The 19,089-nt window shown below is 44.8% G+C and overlaps 1 protein-coding gene across 1 annotated transcript in view; it reads left to right on the top strand.

Moving 5' to 3' along the window:
* Supt6h (SPT6 homolog, histone chaperone and transcription elongation factor) overlaps positions 1-19,089 on the top strand; it is a 38,160-nt gene that overhangs the window by 1,833 nt on the left and 17,238 nt on the right. Inside the window, exons 2-18 of the mRNA XM_036194773.1 lie at positions 9,043-9,181; positions 9,908-10,066; positions 10,161-10,237; positions 10,514-10,706; positions 10,862-10,946; positions 11,662-11,935; positions 13,106-13,207; positions 13,813-13,929; positions 14,259-14,348; positions 14,536-14,678; positions 16,449-16,597; positions 16,723-16,821; positions 17,149-17,278; positions 17,364-17,514; positions 17,646-17,800; positions 17,973-18,168; positions 18,913-19,052. Of these exons, the coding sequence (XP_036050666.1) occupies positions 9,073-9,181; positions 9,908-10,066; positions 10,161-10,237; positions 10,514-10,706; positions 10,862-10,946; positions 11,662-11,935; positions 13,106-13,207; positions 13,813-13,929; positions 14,259-14,348; positions 14,536-14,678; positions 16,449-16,597; positions 16,723-16,821; positions 17,149-17,278; positions 17,364-17,514; positions 17,646-17,800; positions 17,973-18,168; positions 18,913-19,052 (2,369 nt within the window). The 5' untranslated portion in view covers positions 9,043-9,072. The remainder of the gene's footprint in view (positions 1-9,042; positions 9,182-9,907; positions 10,067-10,160; positions 10,238-10,513; positions 10,707-10,861; positions 10,947-11,661; positions 11,936-13,105; positions 13,208-13,812; positions 13,930-14,258; positions 14,349-14,535; positions 14,679-16,448; positions 16,598-16,722; positions 16,822-17,148; positions 17,279-17,363; positions 17,515-17,645; positions 17,801-17,972; positions 18,169-18,912; positions 19,053-19,089) is intronic.

Raw genomic sequence — 19,089 nt, 5'->3', positions numbered from 1 at the left:
TTGTTTTTTTTTTTTAAAGCTTAGTTCCACTGTTGAACATTGAAGTTGACAGTTTGTAAGTCTTCAGTGTTTTAACTACCAAACAATTATAATAGCAACAGTTGAGAAGCCTAGCCAGGAGGGTCATGGAATTTGAGTTTTGGCTACATTCGTAGACCCTGTCTCAAAGAAAACCAGCTTTCCCTCAGCCATGAATTTAGAGATCCTTTTCATGTCTAGTATCCCACCACTATAAGCTTATTTTATTTGATTGGCTTGTGTGGCTATTAGATTAGATTGGCAAAGTATTAATACTTTCCAAAAGAGCTTAATCTTTACCAAGGGATTAATCACACCAAAAAGTGGTACAGTGCTGAAATTCAGTCACATTTTATATTACCACCCCCTGGGGGCCTTCTTCATAGGAAAACAATCTGTTGTCTGGTGGAAACATTCTTGAAAGCAAATAAATTTGCTCTGGCTCTGTGTGTGAGTGTGTGTGTGTGTGTGTGTGTGTGTGTGTGTGTGTGTTGTTTTGTTTTTGTTTGTTTTTTTTTGTTTTTTTGAGATAAGGTTTCTCTGTAATCCTTGGACTGTCTTTGTAGACCAGGCTGGCCACAAACTCACAGAGGAACTGCCTGCCTCTGTTTCCCGAGTGCTGGGATAAAAGGCGTGAGACACACACCATCTGGCAATATTCTTGTTCCTAACATATGTCATCACAATCTGGTTTAAGTATAATCACTGGCTTCCTCACCATTATTTTCCAATGTCATTCACCAAATTCTATGTTTAAAAAAAAAAAAAACCTTTCCACCGGGGGTGAGGGATGGGCTGCCGCACGCCTTTAATCCCAGCACTCTAGAGGCAGAGCCAGGCGGATCTCTGTGAGTTCAAGGCCAGTCTGGTCTACAGAGCGAGATCCAGGACAGGCTCCAAAGCTACACAGAGAAACCCTGTCTTGAAACCCAACCCACCCCACCCCACCCCCCAAAAAAGAAAAGAAAAACCTCTTTCCATCAGCTTGCAGATTATGTTCCCGTGTCTCTCAAAGGCCCCCCCAGCTATCATCTTTTTTGACATGTAGCCCAGACTGACTTAGTGCTAGGAGTACTAGCATGTGCTACTGGGCACAGCTTCATCATTTTCTAACTTATTTATTTAGAGGGGTAGGTTCCAGACAGAGTTTCTCTGTTACTCTGGCTGTCCTGGAACTTGCTCTGTAGACCAGGCTGGCTTCGAACTCACAAAGATCCGCCGGGCTGCGTCCCCGCCCCTGCCCCCAGTACTGGAATCAAGGGCGTTGGCTACCACTGACCTACTAACTTTTTCAATTCTCATTTCATGGTTTTCTGCCTATACCAGTTCAACTTTCTCTTTCATTGAAGCTTTAGTCAATATCAGTCTGGCTTCTCTTCTAACTGCTCGGCAAAATTGATAGCGTCACCAATGGCTACAATGTTGCCAAGTCCAATGGATACTTTTCATTTCTGTAATCTCTGAAAGAGTCAATACAGCTACTCTTTGAAGCTTTGTCGCTATTGCTGTTGCTAATACTTTGCTCTTGGACTTTCTCTGTTGAGCTTGCTGCTCCTATTTTAGTCTTTGAAACCTTCATTGCAGTTCTATATTGTCGTTTTGTGTACATGGTTGTGTGGCAGGTGCCTTTGCTGGCTGAGGCATCTCACTGGCCTTTTCAGGAGGGTCTTTTTTTTTTTTTTTTGGTTTTGGAGACAGGGTTTCTCTGTGTAGCTTTGGAGCCTGTCCTGGATCTTGCTCTGTAGACCAGGCTGGCCTTGAACTCACAGAGATCTGCCTGCCTCTGCCTCCCAGTGCTGGGATTAAACGTGTCGCCACCACTGCCCAGCCCAGTGTTCTCACCTCCTCATTCAGAGTCCCCTTCTGAAGTAGTCCATGACTTCTGTCACCATATTGTTCTCATCACTAATTACAGGATATTGTTTCATTTTAACTTTTCTGGTTTCAGAGAATTAACCAAGAGCCTTGTACATGATATGCAAATGTTCTTGTCTACCACTGAGATATACCTCACCCTCATGCACATTTTGTCATAATGTAACTTATGAAAATTATGAACCCTACCAGGGAGGAAGCATATTTTATTCAGTTTTACCTACTGAGATCCAGAACAGAGCTTGACCCTAAAACAAACAAACAGAATCTAAATGTTAGTTGAAGCTTCAGAGCAAAAGGAATTAACAGGCTGTCTCTTCAGCCAGGTCTCCTCTTAGTTGCCTCCTACAAGTTCTTGTTAGAAAGTAGGGACTGCTGAGGGCCTCCCTTGTGGCCATCTGATCCCAGCTGTATTTCTCTTCTGGAGAATGTCATGGTAACCACCACCACCACCCCCCCCTTGAGCCACATCTTAGACTGCACTTTGTCTCTGCATGTCTCTCCACCTCTGTTCCTGTCCCAGGCCTACTCCAGATGCAGATTTAACAACAATCTTGAATGTGGGAAATTTGAGGAATGTGAGTACTAAATGCAAAAATCAAAATTACAATCAGGGCTGGGCGGCAGTGGCACAGGCCTTTAATCTCAGCACTCCAGGACATCAGGGCTACACAGAGAAACCCTGTCTCCAAAAACCAAAACAAAACCCCCCCTACAATCAGCTCATCGAAGTAAGCCATCTGTTAGTAACATACACAAGCGACATGTTCTTTATCCTGGAGTCACTTCTGCTTGGCATCCTCGGCCTGCAATGCTGATGCAGCACTCTTCAAATCTAGCTGTGGAAAGTCATGATTGCTTCTGGCACATTTATTTATTTAAACTGGAAGTCTTGTCTAAGCTAGATTAGGAACATTCCACATCGATAGCAGAGTGTGCTTTCTCATTAACCTAGGCTGGGAGTGGGGGGGGAAGGGATACAGCTGTCTTCCCAAGCTGATTGTAACCGGAACACCTGCTGTCTCCCTGGACCAAAGAATAACCTGTTTTCTCAGGTAGGCTGTCCATTTCTCTGTAAATAGACCAGGCTAGCTAGCATTTAACTTGAAGATGTTGATCCCTTCAAAGACTGAATTCATGGTATGATGACCTAATTAAAGCAAACTGTGTCGGAGATTGGTGTATCCAAATCTATTTTTAATGTCTCAGTTCAAGGCTTAGGGGGAGCAACGTTAAAATTAAAGTGAATGGGCATGATTGCTCAGTCTTTTAATTACAACACTCAAGCTGAGGTTACGGAGATTGCTGTGAGTCCCAAAGAGTTAAGTTTTAGGGTTGGGGATTTAGCTCAGTGGTAGAGCGCTTGCCTAGCAAGTGTAAGGCCCTGGGGTTCAGTCCTCAGCTCCGGCAAAAAAAAAAAAAAAAAAAAAAAAAAAGTTGAGTTTCAGGTCACACAGCCTACAGTAAGACCCTGCCTCAAAACACCAAGTATAGAAGTGGGGTTCTAACTCTGTCTTGCCTCTGTCCAGGTTGTTTTTCTTTTTCTTGAGATGTGGTCTTATTGTATAGCCCTGGCCTGCAACTCTGTATATAAACCAGGCTGTCCTCCAACTCAGAGATTCCCCCTGCCTCTACCTTCGAAGTACTGGGCTTAGCATGAGACACCACATCCAGCCTAGAGCTCCAAATTTAATTGGCAGAATTTTTGAGACACTCATTTGGTGTTACTCAAGCTAAAAGAACTTAAGGATACAGATCTTGGGAAAGGGGAGAGGGGCATCCACCTAATCTAAAGACTTCCCATGTCACAGCTCTGCAGAATCCTTACAGTAGTTGTCAAGGGGCTGGAGAGATTAGCTCAGTGGTTAAGAGGACTTGTTGCTCTTGTAACCCTGGTTCAGTTCCCAACACCGGAATGGTGGCTCACAGCCATCCCTAACTTCAGTTCCAGGGCTTCTGATGCCCCCTTCTGGCCTCCTCAGGCACTGTATGCACACGGTACATATACATAGAAGCTAAAGACCCATACACTAAAATAAATCTGTTTTTGACAATGTAATATCTACCTGCAGAATATAGCTGGATTCTCACAAGTTTTTCTGCAGTCTGTTGTGCTATCACGTGTCATATGACCTCTGGAAAATACTACAACACAGGAGAGGAGATCCCTGGACCACACTCTGAGAATTACTGATACAACATGACCAATATGATGTTGAAATCAGGCCTTAACTGTTGATGACTTTGAACAAGACACTTCACCTCTGAATGTATTTCGTGCCTTATTGATTTTTTTTTTTTTAATGTTTAGCTGAGGATCAAACCCAGGGCCTTACGCTTGCTAGGCAAGCGCTCTACCACTGAGCTAGAGCTAAATCCCAAACCCCCCTTTTTGATTTTTATTTCCCTCTGTTTTAAATGGATAAAGAAATATTTTAATGTTTTATAACTTACAGAACAAGTAGAGATTAATAGGATATTTACTGTCTGGCATTTCATAGGTGAACAGTAAACCTACCAAGGGGTAGGGCCAGCCAGCTGTTCCAATTTGTTGTCACTTTTAACGCAGTTCATCTTAATTGGGTATGGTATTGGTTGATACCAGTTCAGGTGACTTTCAGGGGAACTACAGCCACCACATTACGTAACACACTAAGCAACTGTAATTTGCAGAGCACCTAGAGGGATATAGCTTTTCTGCTGTAGAACCACTAAAGGCCTTACAGTGCCTCTTGGATAGTCATTTGTTGTCATAGTTTTTATTAGTGCTTCAACTGGGTACAGTCTCTGTCTTCCAGAAACTTCTAGAGTGTGGGAAAGGGGTATGTAGAGATAGTACAAGTAAGTTGAGGGGTGTTGCTGAGTTTATGAGCAACCAGCTTCAAGGTTCTGAGCTAGAATTTTGGGGTTAATACTTGGCTTATTTGGTGCATGGGTTTTAGGGCCTTTTGTTTGTGTTTTTGTTTTCCAAGAGGATCTCAGGTAGCTCAGGCTATCTTTCAATTCACTATGTCGCCCAAGAATAACCTTAAACTTATCCTTTGTTCATGTGTATGGAGTGTGTAAGCATACTCTGCAGATGCACGATAAACTCAAGTACCTTACTCTGGGGTTGTCCACCTTGTCTTTTAAGTGGTCTCTATAGCCTGACCTTTATCAAGTAGACTAGGGTAGGGAGCCCTACAGACCCACCTGTTGCCGCTTCCCCCACACACCCCTCATCCCCACCCCCTGTGGTAGAAATTACCAGTCATTGCCACCATGCCCAGCTTCTCCTCATGGTTCCTAGGGATCAACTCAAGTCCTCAAGCTCACATGGCAAACCCTTTACCAAGTAAACTAGCTCCCAAACCCATGTAACCTTTTACTTCTGATTCTCCTCCTGCCACCTCCTGAAAGCTAGAATTAGAAGCTTCTGCTATCACAACTGGTTTTGCAATGCTAGAGATTGAACCCAGGACTTCATGTGTACCAAGCAGGCAATCTACCTGCTGAGCCACATCCTCTGCTTCTGTGTGTTATGTTTTAATGTCCTACCCAAGGCTCACGTATGGCTTTTTGAGTTCTCCTGACAGCCTTTAGCTATGTTGGAAAGCAGGGACGTAGAAGGTGACGTTATTGGTTGGTATAGAATTATAGAATGCAGGGGCTAGAGAGATGGCTGAAAGGTTAAGAGCACTGCTTGCACTTCCAAAGGTCCTGACTTCAATTCCCAGCAACCACATGGTGCCTCACAACCATCTGCAATGAGATCTGGTGCTCTCTTCTGCAGGGACACATGCAGACAGAACACTGCACACATAATTAATAAATAAATAAATAAATAAATAAATAAATAAATAAATAAATAGATCTTTTTTGGGAAGAATTATAGAATGCTAAGTAAAATGAGACCCTACACATGCAGACAGAACACTGTACACACAAATGAAAGAATGAATGAATGAATGAATAAATAAATCTTTTTTTTTTTTTAAAGAATTATAGAATGCTAAGTAAAATGAGACCCAGAACTCAAACTGAAACCCAGCTGACAGAGCTGGAGAGAGAGCTCTTTGGATGAAAGTGTTTGTTGCTCTATTAGAGTACCCAGGTTTCCCAGCACTTGCCTAGGGGTTAACAACTGAGTAACTCCAGGTCCAGAGGATCTGATGCCCTCCTTTGGCCTCCTTGGGCATTACATGTATGTGGTACACACATGCACCCAGGAAAAATACTAATAACACAAAACATTTTTTAAGAATTATTTAATTATGTTTCATGTGCTTTGGTGTTTTGCTTGCATATATGTCTGTGTGAGGGTGTCTGATCCACTGAACTGCAGTTGTAAGCTGAAATATTGGTGCTGGGTGCTGGGAATTGAACCTGAGTCATCTGGAAAATAAGCCAGTGCTCTTAACTGATGAGCCATCTCTTCTTTCCCAAAAAAGAAACCCAGTTAACATTTATTTGAAACTACATTCTTTCTTGTTATAATGATACACATCTGTAATTTCAGAACTTAGGAGGTAAATAGAGGAGAATCTATAGTTCAGGTTCCTTGGTTACATGGCAAATTTTAGGCCACTCTGGCCATATTGAGTCAGTCTCTCTAAAACAAAGAAGAAACAATAGACTTTTGTTTTTTGAGATGTGGCTTCTCTGTGTAGCCCTGGCTGTCCTGAAACTTGCTCTGTGGACCAGACTGGCCTGAATTCAGAGGTTCATCTTTGCCTCTTGAGTGCTGGGATTAAAGGTGTTCACTACCACTGCCTGGTGATTCTTCTTTATGTGTTACTCCGGGGTAGGGAGAGAGGACAGAGGACAGCTCTTGTGGAGTCTGTTTTCTCCATCTTTACGTGGGTTCCAGGGATAAACTAAGGTCACCAGGTTTTGCGCAGCAAGCGTTTTTTACCCACTGAGCCATCCCGCCAACTTCCATCATCATCTTTAAATTGTTATTGTGTGTATGGTTTGTGTGTGCGTGTAGAGGTCAGAGAACTTTGAGGAATCCATTCTCTCCTTCAAGCATGGTTCTAGAGCTCAAACTCAGTTCAGCAGGCTTGGGCTACTTGTGTTGCCATTCTCCTGGTGATCTAAGAGTTAGGTCAGAGATCAGAATTTGATCTTGCTCTTAAGTTCACCAGGCTTTCCATTTTTTGCGTAGGCCATGGATGACATTGAGAGATTTTTTCCCCCAAGGGAGATGCCCTGGTTAGCTTTAACTGTCAGCTTGACACAGCTTAGAGTCATCTGCGAGGAGTGAGCCTCAGCTGGGGAACTGCCTAGATCAGATTGGACTGTTGGTACGTCTGCGGGGTTTGTCCTGATTGTTAATTAATGGAGGAGGGCCCAGCCCACTATGGGTAGTACCATCACTAGGCAAGTGGTCCTGGACCACGTAAGTAAGCCAACTAAGAAGCAGCATTCTTCATGGCTCCTACTGTGTCTTACCTGTGATGGGAGTACCTTGGTCAGAGGTGATGCTGTACGGAATACCTGGTAAGCCTGCCTTCGAGTTCCTGCCTTTATTTCCCTCAGTGATGGACTGTGACCTGGAATTGTAGGATGAAGAAACTCTTCCCTCCTCTATCCCAGCGACAGAAATGAAACTAGGGGGTAAATGATAAATATGGATTCACCATGGTTCTGATGTTTCAGCCTAATTCTTCACACCAACATCCACTAGGCATAAGTTCACATAGTGGTTGTTTAATCTATTGAAAGGGATTTTTCTTTTAAGTAATTTTATTGTTTTTATTTTATATGTATGGATGTTTTGCTTGCATGTATGACTGTGTACCATGTATATGCCTGGTGCCCAAGGTGTTCAGAAGAGGATATTAGATCCCCTAGAACTGGAGTCACAGATGGTTGTGAGCAACCATGTGGATGTTGGGAATGGAACCTAAGGCCTCTGGAAGAGCAGCCAGTGCTCTTAACCACTGAGCCATCCCTCTAGTCTCCCCCCACCTCCTTTTTGGGAGACAGGGTCTTACTGTGTATCCCTGGCTTACCTGGAACTCACTATTTAGACTGGCCTCAGTTTCCCAGAGATCCTCCTCCTGCCTCTGCATCCTAGGATTAAAACCCTGTGCTACTGTGCATGGCAAGGATTTTTCTTTTAACTCTGCTAGAGTATGTATGAAAGCACCTTGTGTGAAGTCTGGGCAATTACTGTTTCTCAAACTTCTTGGGAACAAGTCATATCATCTCACTCTCCCCTCATATAATGTTTCCCCTGTATAATGATCCCTGTGCTGGTTGCTTTCTTCAGCTGCCCAGTTCTGCCTAGATACTGTGAAGTAAAACATCTGGGTTAAGAGAAATAATAAAACTAGATGTGCTGGTTAGTTCCTGTAATCCCAGCACTGGAGGGGCAGACACAGGAGGACTGCTGTGAATTCAAGGCCAACTTGGGCTACAGGGCCTTTCTCAATAAAACAGTGAGAAAGAGAAAAGATACTGATGTAATTTATCTATAATTGCCATTTCTTAAAATACACACAAGAGGAGCACCCTAGGACAGATGGGAGATTTGGAGCCTTCTGATTGTTTTCTAGTTTTGGGAATCAAACTTGGGCCTCTTGTATGCTAGGTGAGCCCTTACCATTGAGCTACACTCCTGAGCTGTAGCTGAGCTCCTGGTTCTCTCTCTCTCTCTCTCTCTCTCTCTCTCTCTCTCTTTTTAAGATTTATTTATTTATTAAGGTGTTATGCCTACGTGTATGCCTGCAGGCTAGAAGAGGGCACCAGATCTCATCAGGCTAGATGGTTGTGAGCCACCACGTGGTTGCTGGGAATTGAACTCAGGACCTTTGGAAGAGCACCCAGTGCTCTTAACCACTGGGACATCTCTCCAGCTTGAGCTCATGATTCTTACTAAGAAAAAATGATAGAGTAGGCAGAGCCATGGTAGATAGCCACAAGGATTTTGTGGAGAGGTTTGAGAGCCCTGTTTAAAATCATGTATCTTTTGTTTGTTATGAGGAAGGGTCTTACTATGTAGTTCTGGCTGTCCTGGAACTCACTGTATAGACCAGGCTGGCCTCAAACTCACAAAGCTTTACCTGCCTCTGCCTCCCAAGTGCTGAGATTAAAGGTGTGCAACACTACCCTGGCTCATGTGTGTAATTTTTGTACACTATCCCACTTTCTTTCCTTCTGTAGTCTTCAAGGAGGCTGTGAAAAGCAGCAGCAATGTCTGATTTTGTGGAAAGTGAGGCGGAAGAGTCAGAAGAAGAATACAATGATGAAGGCGAGGTGGTACCTAGAGTCACCAAGAAGTTTGTGGAAGAAGAGGATGATGGTGAGGAGGCCCCAGCCTCAAGCTTCTCCCCACTATTCCTAAGCTTTGGATAGTTGGATTCTTGCTGATGAGAGGCTCAGGCTGAGCACAGAAGTTCTCACTCATGAGGTACCAGCTTGAGAACGTTCAGTCATTCTTAGAAATGCATAGTGCACCACTCTGCTGTATCCCAGGCATAGTACTTAGAAAACTAGCAAGACAAAATAAGGTGCAGATATTCTTATGCTAGTTCAAGTTCACATTAGTGTGTGGGACAGACAGTAAACTGATAAATAAATTTGTAATGCTTCCCACTTCTAGCCCTATGTTCATGTACCCCATTTTCTAACCTTTAGGGTCATCAAGAGAGTAGAATTCTGAAATAACTTTAAAGGGGGAATGGGAGGTATAACTTTTAGCAAAAGAATAAAAGAAAGACCATAGCCACTGAGTTTATACTTTGAGGAAAATAGGTTACTGGTAACTGTAAAACTTCTACTAATGATTTGAGGAGGCAGGGTAATTGGGAAGATCATCTTTCCTAAAGACATGGTAAATGTAGGAAAGAAGTCTTCCTTTGTAGGTGCTGCTGCTCTAAGTCCTGCCGTGCGCCAATTCATGGGGCAGAAAATTAACATGCCACCTAGACACTGGGTTCAGGGCAGATGGATGATTGAAGTTAAGAGGGTAGTCTGCCCCACCCCCCTCTATCCCCAATCTCCATGCCTCAGACACACATGTTTTCAGATGAGGAGGAGGAAGAGGAGAATCTAGATGATCAAGATGAGCAAGGCAACCTGAAAGGCTTTATCAATGATGATGATGATGAAGAAGAGGGGGAGGAAGATGAGGGCAGCGACTCTGGTGATTCAGAAGATGATGTTGGCCACAAGAAGAGAAAACGCAGTGAGTAGCATGTCCCCATGTCAGCTGAGGCTGGGGTGGAAGTTGCAGGGGAGAAGAGCTCCCTCTCATCATGCATACACTTTGTTCTCTTTAGCATCTTTTGATGACCGCCTGGAAGATGATGACTTTGACCTCATTGAGGAGAATTTGGGTGTGAAGGTCAAACGAGGAGTAAGTTATTTCTGGATCTTTCTCCCCCATAGTTTGGGGTCATCAGAGAGGAGAAGGGTGCCCAGCAGCATAATGCTGTGGAGCCCAGGTCTGAAGTCTGTTAGAAAAAGATTTGTCAGTTTGCAGGGTGGGTCTTGAGGCTGGATAAACATCTTTCCCATCTCACTTGATAAAAGTAATTATGGTTGGATGTAGAAATGAGCCTGGATAACAGGCATCCTTATATTAGATACCCATATACCCCATACTAATAAAGGATATTTTTCTCAACATTAGCAAAAATACCGACGTGTCAAAAAAATGTCTGATGATGAAGATGATGATGAAGAGGAATATGGCAAAGAGGAACATGAAAAGGAGGCTATTGCAGGGGAAATCTTCCAGGATGAAGAAGGGGAGGAAGGACAGGAGGCTGTAGAAGCCCCCATGGCTCCTCCAGAGGAAGAGGAGGAAGATGATGAAGAGTCAGGTATGTGAAAGGTGCTGGACAGGAAAACCAGCATTGGGTGGGTATTGAGATTTCCTGTTCCTTAATAGGAAAGTCCTAGTACCTCCCTAACTCTCCCTGGTAGGAACCAGAAATACCCACGGACTGAACACTGACTTGTGCCTTCTTCCTCCTAGATATTGATGATTTCATTGTGGATGATGATGGACAGCCTCTAAAAAAACCCAAATGGCGAAAAAAGCTTCCTGGATATACAGATGCGTAAGTGCTCCTGTTAGCATGTGGTGATAAAGACATCGAATGGGCATGTGATCGGGAAGTCCAGAGGCTTCTGCCAAAATTAAGATGTTCCTAACTCTCATCCACATTTGTTCTGTGGCTCATATCACCTCTACTAGGCAGTGATTTCCAACTCTCAAATATGTAAGTCCTCAAAAGATTAGGATAAAGCCAGATGTGGTAGCGCACACCTTTAATCTCAGCACTGGGGAGGCAGAGCTCTGAGTTTGAGGACAGCCAGGGCTGCACAGAGAAGCCCTATCTCGAAAAACCAAAAAAAATATGTGTGTGTGTGTGTAAAATAAAGTTCTACATGGGCATGATACCAGGATCCCTCTTCTGCCCAGTACATTAATCTGTAGACCTTTTAACCTGCATCAAAGCATAATAATTTGAAAGGTTTTATTCTAAGGGAATGTTATAGCATCTTGGCAGAAGACGGTTCACCAAGCAGAATAAGGACCCATCTACCTATGCTTCTGGCTCCTGTCACTGGCAGGAGATAAGCTTTTTATCCTCCGATAATAGTTTGCCTTGAAACTTCCAGGCACCTATTTATTCCATGTTGAATGTGATTCTCCAACTGGCTTTTCTCTTTGCCCCTTTAGTCCTCTGAGGCATGCAAAGGATCTGGGCAGGGGCTACATTTCTCCTCCCTTTCAATCCTGAGCCCACTGCCTCTTATTCTCACACACAGAGCCCTACAAGAAGCTCAGGAGATCTTCGGTGTGGACTTTGACTACGATGAATTTGAGAAATACAATGAATATGATGAAGAGCTGGAGGAAGACTATGAGTATGAGGATGACGAGGCTGAAGGGGAAATCCGAGTGCGCCCCAAGAAAACTACCAAGAAGCGTGTGAGCCGCAGGAGCATCTTTGAGATGTATGAGCCAAGTGAACTGGAGAGCAGTCACCTGACAGACCAGGACAATGAAATCCGAGCCACTGACTTGCCTGAGAGGTTCCAGGTAGGAAACACAATGAGTAGTTTCCATCATGGACTTTGAAAGCTATCTGACTTGGGTCCAGGGAGTCTGATTATCTATTTATTCTTGTGGTACTGAAAATTAAACACAGGGCCCTCTTCATGGTAGGTAAAAGTGCTGCTGTTGAATGATATCCTTGGTCATCTTTTTACTTTTTTTATTTTGAAACAATCTCACTTAGGTTGGCCTTCAACTGACTCTGTAGCCCAAGCAAGTCTTAAACCTCAGCCTCCTGAGTAGCAACGATTACAAGACTGACGGCGAAATGACATGCTTGCTTTTGGTTTTGTTATTTTTATTGTTTTGTTTGTTTTTGAGACAGGTTCTCATGTAGCCCAGAATGGCCTCAAACTCAGTATGTTACCTTAAATTTCTGATCCTCTTGCCTCCATCTTTTGTGTGTGTGTGTGTGGAGGTGGGGGGAGGTGGAAATGAGACAGGGTTTCTCTGTGTGCCCTGGCTGTCCTGGAACTTGCTCTATAAACCAGGCAGGCCTTGAACTCTGCCTCCTAAGTGCTGAAAGATTTGCGCCACCACCGCCCAGGTCTCTATCTTCTCTTGAGTGCTGGGATCACAGGCATATACCATCATACCAGGTTTTGTGATGCTTAGGTTTTGTGCATGCTAGGCAATCTATCAACTAAGCTACTTCCTAGCCCTGAAATTTTTGGGTGGTTGGTTGTTTGTTGTTTGAGACAGGGTTTCTCTCTGTAGTCCTGGCTGTCCTGGAACTCACTCTGTAGACCAGGCTGACCTCAAACTCACAGAGATCCGCCTGCCTCTGCCTCCCGAGTGCTGGGATCGAAGGCATGCGCCACCACCTGGCATGAGATGGTATTCTTTTTTGGTTTTTCGAGACAGGGTTTCTCTGTAGCTTTGGAGGCTGTCCTGGAACTTGCTTTGTAGACCAGGCTGGCCTTGAACTCACAGAAATCCACCTGCCTCTGCCTCCCGAGTGCTGGGATTACAGGTGTGTGCCGCCACCGCCCGGCATTTTAGATGGGGTATTCTTAACAGATCTGGAAAATGCTCATTTCATGTTAGGTGACACTAGAAATACATACTGAGGGTCACACGCTTCTATCCAGAAGTGGTGTGTGTTTCCTAAGCAGGATACAGAATAAAGATGTCTCACCGTCTTGTCTACTACAGCTCCGCTCCATCCCTGTCAAGGCAGCTGAAGATGATGAACTAGAAGAAGAAGCTGACTGGATCTACAGAAACGCCTTTGCCACACCAACCATTTCCCTACAGGTACTCAAGAGCTTTCACTTGAGAGCCTAGAAAGCTGGCTACATGCTTAGAAGCACTGCTGCCCTGGCAGAGAACCCACATGGTGGCTTACAACTGCCTGTACCTGGAGTTCTGTGGTTCCTACTCCCTCTTCTAACCTCTGTGGGCCCAGGCACTCACATGGTACATATAGATACATTCAGGAAAGCATTCATACACATAAAATAAATGTTAAAAGTTCTGACTTGAACCGGAGGTCAGTTGATGAAAATGAGAAGCTAGTCCTTCCCTGTGTGATGTGTCTGTATGTATGCCTGGGAAAGAATATATGTATATGTATATATGGGAAAATTTTTAAGCCAAGCGGTGGTGGTGGTGGTGGTGCACACCTTTCATCCCAACACTCGGGAAGCAGAGGCAGCCAGATCTCTGTGAGTTCAAGACCAGCCTGGTCTAGAAAGCTTGAGTTCTAGGACAGCCAGGGCTGCACAGTGAAAACCTGTCTTGAAAAAAAATGAAAGAGATGGAAAAGAAAAGAAAAATATCATGTTATGAAGCTCTTGTGGGTAAGACGACAGAGGGTCACTGACTTGCTGCTTTTGTTTTGTCTTTGCTTTGTACTATAGGAAAGCTGTGATTACCTAGACCGTGGGCAGCCAACTAGTAGCTTCAGTCGCAAAGGGCCCAGCACAATTCAGAAGATCAAAGAGGCCCTGGGCTTCATGCGGAATCAGCATTTTGAGGTAGCCCAGTGGTTAAATTCATTAGAATTGAGAGAATGAGGCAAGAGGTAGCTACAATCAAGTAAACCCCCTTCATCATCCTTAGGAATCCCTTAACTCGAGAATGTTACGACTAACCAGAGGCACTAGTGACCAAGGGGACAAGATATCCTGTCTGAAATGTTACCTACTTCACTGTGGAGACCGCATCACTGGATAGCCAGTTAGAGAGGCCGTTCTTGTAATTGTGAATTTGGTGGAGGTGTTAGACTAGGGAATGATTATCCTCTAGCAGAGGAGATACTTGCAGATCTTTCTTCTGTTTGATAGCAGTATCCTTGCTACCATAGGTGCCTTTTATTGCCTTCTACCGAAAGGAGTATGTTGAACCTGAATTGCACATCAATGACCTGTGGAGAGTGTGGCAGTGGGATGAAAAGGTAACATGGACAAGAGGCCCACAAGGAGCTAAGAACCAGGTGGAGAAAAACCAGTATCAGGGTGCTGTAGCTCTGACCTCCAGAACTGCCAGCTTCCCCTACTGGGGCTTCTGCTGAAGGAAACAATAATGGACTTGGGTCTCCAGAGCTTAACACTAGTCCACACTCTTGCCTTCCTCTGCCCTAGTGGACTCAGCTGAGAATCCGAAAAGAGAACCTAACGCGGCTGTTTGAGAAGATGCAGGCCTACCAGTATGAGCAAATCTCTGCTGATCCTGACAAACCTCTTGCTGATGGCATCCGGGCTTTGGATACTACTGATATGGAGAGGTAGGACATGCAGGCTTATTCTGTTCCAGGGAGCCTCCAGACTAAAGGCAGGTCCTCAGGAGCACTCTTACGTTGCAAAATTTGTCAAATGGGGCCCCAGCCCTTAGAACCCAAATTGTCAACACATCCAAAATGAACTTACTTATTTCTTCCTTTCTGAGACAGGTTCTCTTCGTAGCTCAGGCTGTCCTAGATCTCACTGTGTAGACCAGGCTGGCCTTGAACTCATGGAGATCCACCTGCCTCTGCCTCCCAAGTGCGGGAAAGTGAGCTTTCTAGCTGAGTATTGGTCTACCTCTGTAATCCCAATACTTGGAAGGTAGAGCTGGGACTCTGAGTTCAAAGTTAGCTTGAACTACATAATAAACTCCATGGGGAGCAAGGGAATGAATGATCTGACAGTTTCACTTTGATTTTCCATACTGGTATATAATAAACAAGCTAATTTATTTACCAAAAATTAAATTGTTAAAAGAATCAAGGCCGGGCGGTTATACCGCACGCCTTTAATGCCAGCACTCGGGAGGCAGAGCCAGCCTGGGCTACCAAGTCAATTCTAGGAAAGGCGCAAAGCTACACAGGGAACCCTGTCTCGGGGAAAAAAAAAAAAAAAAAAGAATTAGGAATTCAAATTGAGTATGGTGGCATACACCTGTAATCCCAGTACTTGAGAGGCTGAATAAGGAGGGTAGTGTTCAAAGTTGGTTAACATAATGTCTGTCTCAAAAGCTTAAAAAAAAAAAAAAAAAAAAAAAAAGCAAAATAATGGGTTGGGGATTTAGCTCAGTGGTAGAGGCCCTGGGTTCGATCCTCAGCTCATTTAAAAAAAAAAAAAGAGGCAAAACAAGAAAGAAAGGTATCAGGCAGTCCAGTGGCAAGTGCTTTATAACCTCTGAGCCATCTCACCAGCCCTTGTATTAGGTATTCAGATTTGGTAATATGTGTATTTATTCCATGTTGATAATGCTACGCAAGAAACAGTTTATAATTGGAAAGTAATTTGGAAGCCTGAATAATGTGGTATTAGGGGCAACAGATGGTTTTGGTAGATAGTATTTACAAGCTGAGAAGTAGTTTCAAAAGACTTTGAACTTCACTAAAGACATGTTGCCTGGTCTGCCTCTTCCTTATACTGTTATTTTCTTTCGAGATAGAGTCTTACTGTGCAGCTCAAACTGACCTCAGACTCGTAATCTAGTCTCAGTATCTCTAGTGCTGAGATTACAAGTGTGTAGTGCCACACCTGGCCTCTATATTTTCATTCTGCCCCCTCCCCAGCTGAGGACCAAACCCAGGGTCTTACGCTTGCTAGGCAAGTGCTCTACCACTGAGCTAAATCCCCAACCCCCATATTTTCATTTCTAGTAATTACCACTAACCATTTTAGTTTGATCTATTTCGTGTATGTGTATTGTATGTGTATATGTTACAGAATCTCATATAGTGCAGTCTGGCCTTAAAGTCCTAATATTCCCACCTCTCAAGTTCTCAGACACCACACCCAGCTTACTTGATTGTTTTTGAAGCAGGATGTTGCTGAATGTCTCTGGCTTGTGGCAGGTCTCTTGCTTTAGTCTCTAAACATTACAACCATGCACTGCCACCCCCAACAGCATACATTCTTTTTAGATACCCTGGCTGTGCTGAAACTGTAGTTGAGACTGCCGTATGACTTTGTTTGCTCATCCTACTTGATCTTGTTTCCTGGGAATTAGAAGTATTGCAGCAAAGCTTGCCTCCAGTAAGAGATCTCGAATCTTTCCCCTTCAGACTGAAAGATGTACAGTCAATGGATGAGCTAAAAGACGTCTACAACCATTTCTTACTTTACTATGGTCGTGACATCCCTAAGATGCAGAATGCTGCCAAGGCCAGTCGTAAGAAGCTGAAACGCATAAAGGAGGATGGAGATGAGGAAGGTGAGTGCTGAGGAAGAAAGGCCAGTCTCCATGGCTGGGCTGGCTGTCCTTGGACTTTTGAAATCTCAGGTCAGGAATTGATTAGAAATCAAGAGTTGATGATGGCCCTCAAATTTTGTTCCCAGGTGAAGGTGAGGAGGCTGAAGATGAGGAGCAGAGGGGACCAGAGCTCAAGCAAGCCTCCCGCCGAGACATGTACACCATCTGCCAGAGTGCAGGGCTGGGTAAAAACCACCTTTTGTCCCTAGGCATTTTAGCTTTGAATAATGAGATAGTTCCAGTAGTGCCCTAGTGGACTGGATGAACTGGGAGTCTCCATCAACACTTGTTCCCCCAGCTATCTTTCTGTTCCCTTCCTCTATGGTTACCCAATGTCTCTCAAGTCTCTCCAGTGATTAAAGTCGGGTTTGAGGGGTTGTTCTTTGGCCTACCTGTTCATTGCCTCGTTGCCTCTTTAAACACTGATGCCCAAAACAGCTGCTATAGCCTCTGACGACCAAGAAGTCTGATGGCAGCTGCTGTCTCACCTTTCACTCTTCTCTTTGCTTTAGATGGCCTGGCCAAAAAGTTTGGTCTCACACCTGAGCAGTTTGGGGAGAACCTCCGAGACAGTTACCAACGGCATGAGACAGAGCAGTTCCCTGCAGAGCCCTTGGAGCTGGCCAAAGATTACATCTGCAGGTGGGCATGCAGCAGATGGCCAGCAAGAGGGGTGACCTGGAAGCGGGGACACCCTCCTTCTGCAGCTCTACTGTTGTCCCTACAGCCAGTTCCCTACACCAGAAGCTGTGCTTGAAGGTGCCCGATACATGGTTGCACTACAGATTGCCCGGGAGCCCCTTGTCAGACAGGTGCTGAGGCAGACCTTCCAGGAGAGAGCCAAACTAAACATAACCCCAACCAAGAAAGGTAGAAAGGTAAGCTGGGGAGAGAGCTGTGCTGTGTGTGGCCAAACTCTAGACTGCGTCTGCCTCCAACCAAAAAGCAATCTTTTCTCCCAGGGCCAAGCTCTGCCTAGCTGCTAATGATTCTCTCTCAATGTCTTCAGGATGTGGATGAGGCCCACTATGCTTATTCTTTTAAGTACTTAAAGAACAAGCCTGTGAAAGAGCTAAGAGATGATCAGTTCCTCAAGATAGGCCTGGCTGAAGATGAAGGGCTGCTCACCATTGACATCAGCATAGATATGAAGGGAGTGGAAGGGTAAGCTAAATCTAACTGACTCCTAAATGTAACAGGCTGAAGGAGGCTGGAGGAGGGAGGGCAGCCCTCAGGAACACACACAAACCGCCATTTCTGAGTTAAGTGAGCCTTGTCGTTGGTTCACCCACGGAGTTTTCTCCACCAGACACCAGGGCTTTGTGCCTTTCCTCAGGTATGGCAATGACCAAACATACTTCGAGGAGATCAAGCAGTTTTATTACCGGGACGAGTTCAGCCACCAAGTTCAAGAATGGAACCGGCAACGCACTATGGCCATTGAACGAGCTTTACAGCAGTTCCTGTACGTGCAGATGGCCAAAGAGCTCAAGAACAGGCTGCTAGCCGAGGCCAGGGACAGCGTGGTAAAGGTGAGGCCCACAAGCTGCTGCCTCGCTCCCTCAGGGTGGCTCCAGGTGTTTAACCCAAGGCTTTTGCACAAGTAGACGGTACACTACTACTGAGCCACACAGCCCGCCGTAACTCCTTCTCTCTGTCTTCTCTTCTTTATTATACTTACTCATTAGTTAAAGGTGTGGGTATGTGCACGACCTGTGTGACCAGAGGGCATCTTTTAGCAGTTGATCCTCGCCTTCCACTGTGTGGCTCCCATGGATTAAATTCAGGTCGGCAGGACTGGCAAAAGGTGCCTTGACCGTGGAGCTGTTTCTCTGGCCCTGTTGATGTGGGGGTTGGTTTGTTTGTTTTATTTTGTTTTTTGTTTTTTAAGACAAAGTCTGTATGTAGCCCAGGCTGACCCTGTGATCCTCCTGATGCTTACGCTACCACACCCTAGCTTTCATTCTCTTTAGTAGAGCTGAGAATGAGGAAGCCCGTAGTTGTCTTATAGCTAAAGAAAGAATGGGGACGTACAGAGCATAAGGTGAGAAAAGTGTGAACGGGGCAAAGGGTTCGTGCCTCAGTTGTCTCCAGGCCTCTTCCCTCTCTTCCCTCATCTAAATATGTCCTGCTTATGTTGCTGCCATTTCCAACATACAAGCAAGCTTTTGTGTTGTAGGTCTGCCAAGTGGCTAGAAACATGTGCCCCATGAATACATGTCCTTGCACACTGGAAGTCCCTGGTAACCATAGCTTCTGCTGTGTCTCTACTTTAGGCCTGTAGTCGAAAGCTCTACAACTGGTTAAGGGTGGCACCCTACCGACCAGATCAGCAGGTAGAAGAAGATGACGACTTTATGGATGAGAACCAGGGGAAGGGCATTCGAGTCCTGGGTATTGCTTTCTCCTCTGCCAGGTACCTACCTGCCTCGCACTCCACTCTCAGCTGCCTT

The sequence above is a fragment of the Onychomys torridus genome, chromosome 8 (genome assembly GCF_903995425.1).
Source record: "Onychomys torridus chromosome 8, mOncTor1.1, whole genome shotgun sequence".
NCBI classification, from domain to species: Eukaryota; Metazoa; Chordata; class Mammalia; order Rodentia; family Cricetidae; genus Onychomys; species Onychomys torridus.
Note: the sequence above shows the minus strand (reverse complement) of the source record. Positions and strands in the feature narration are given on the sequence as shown.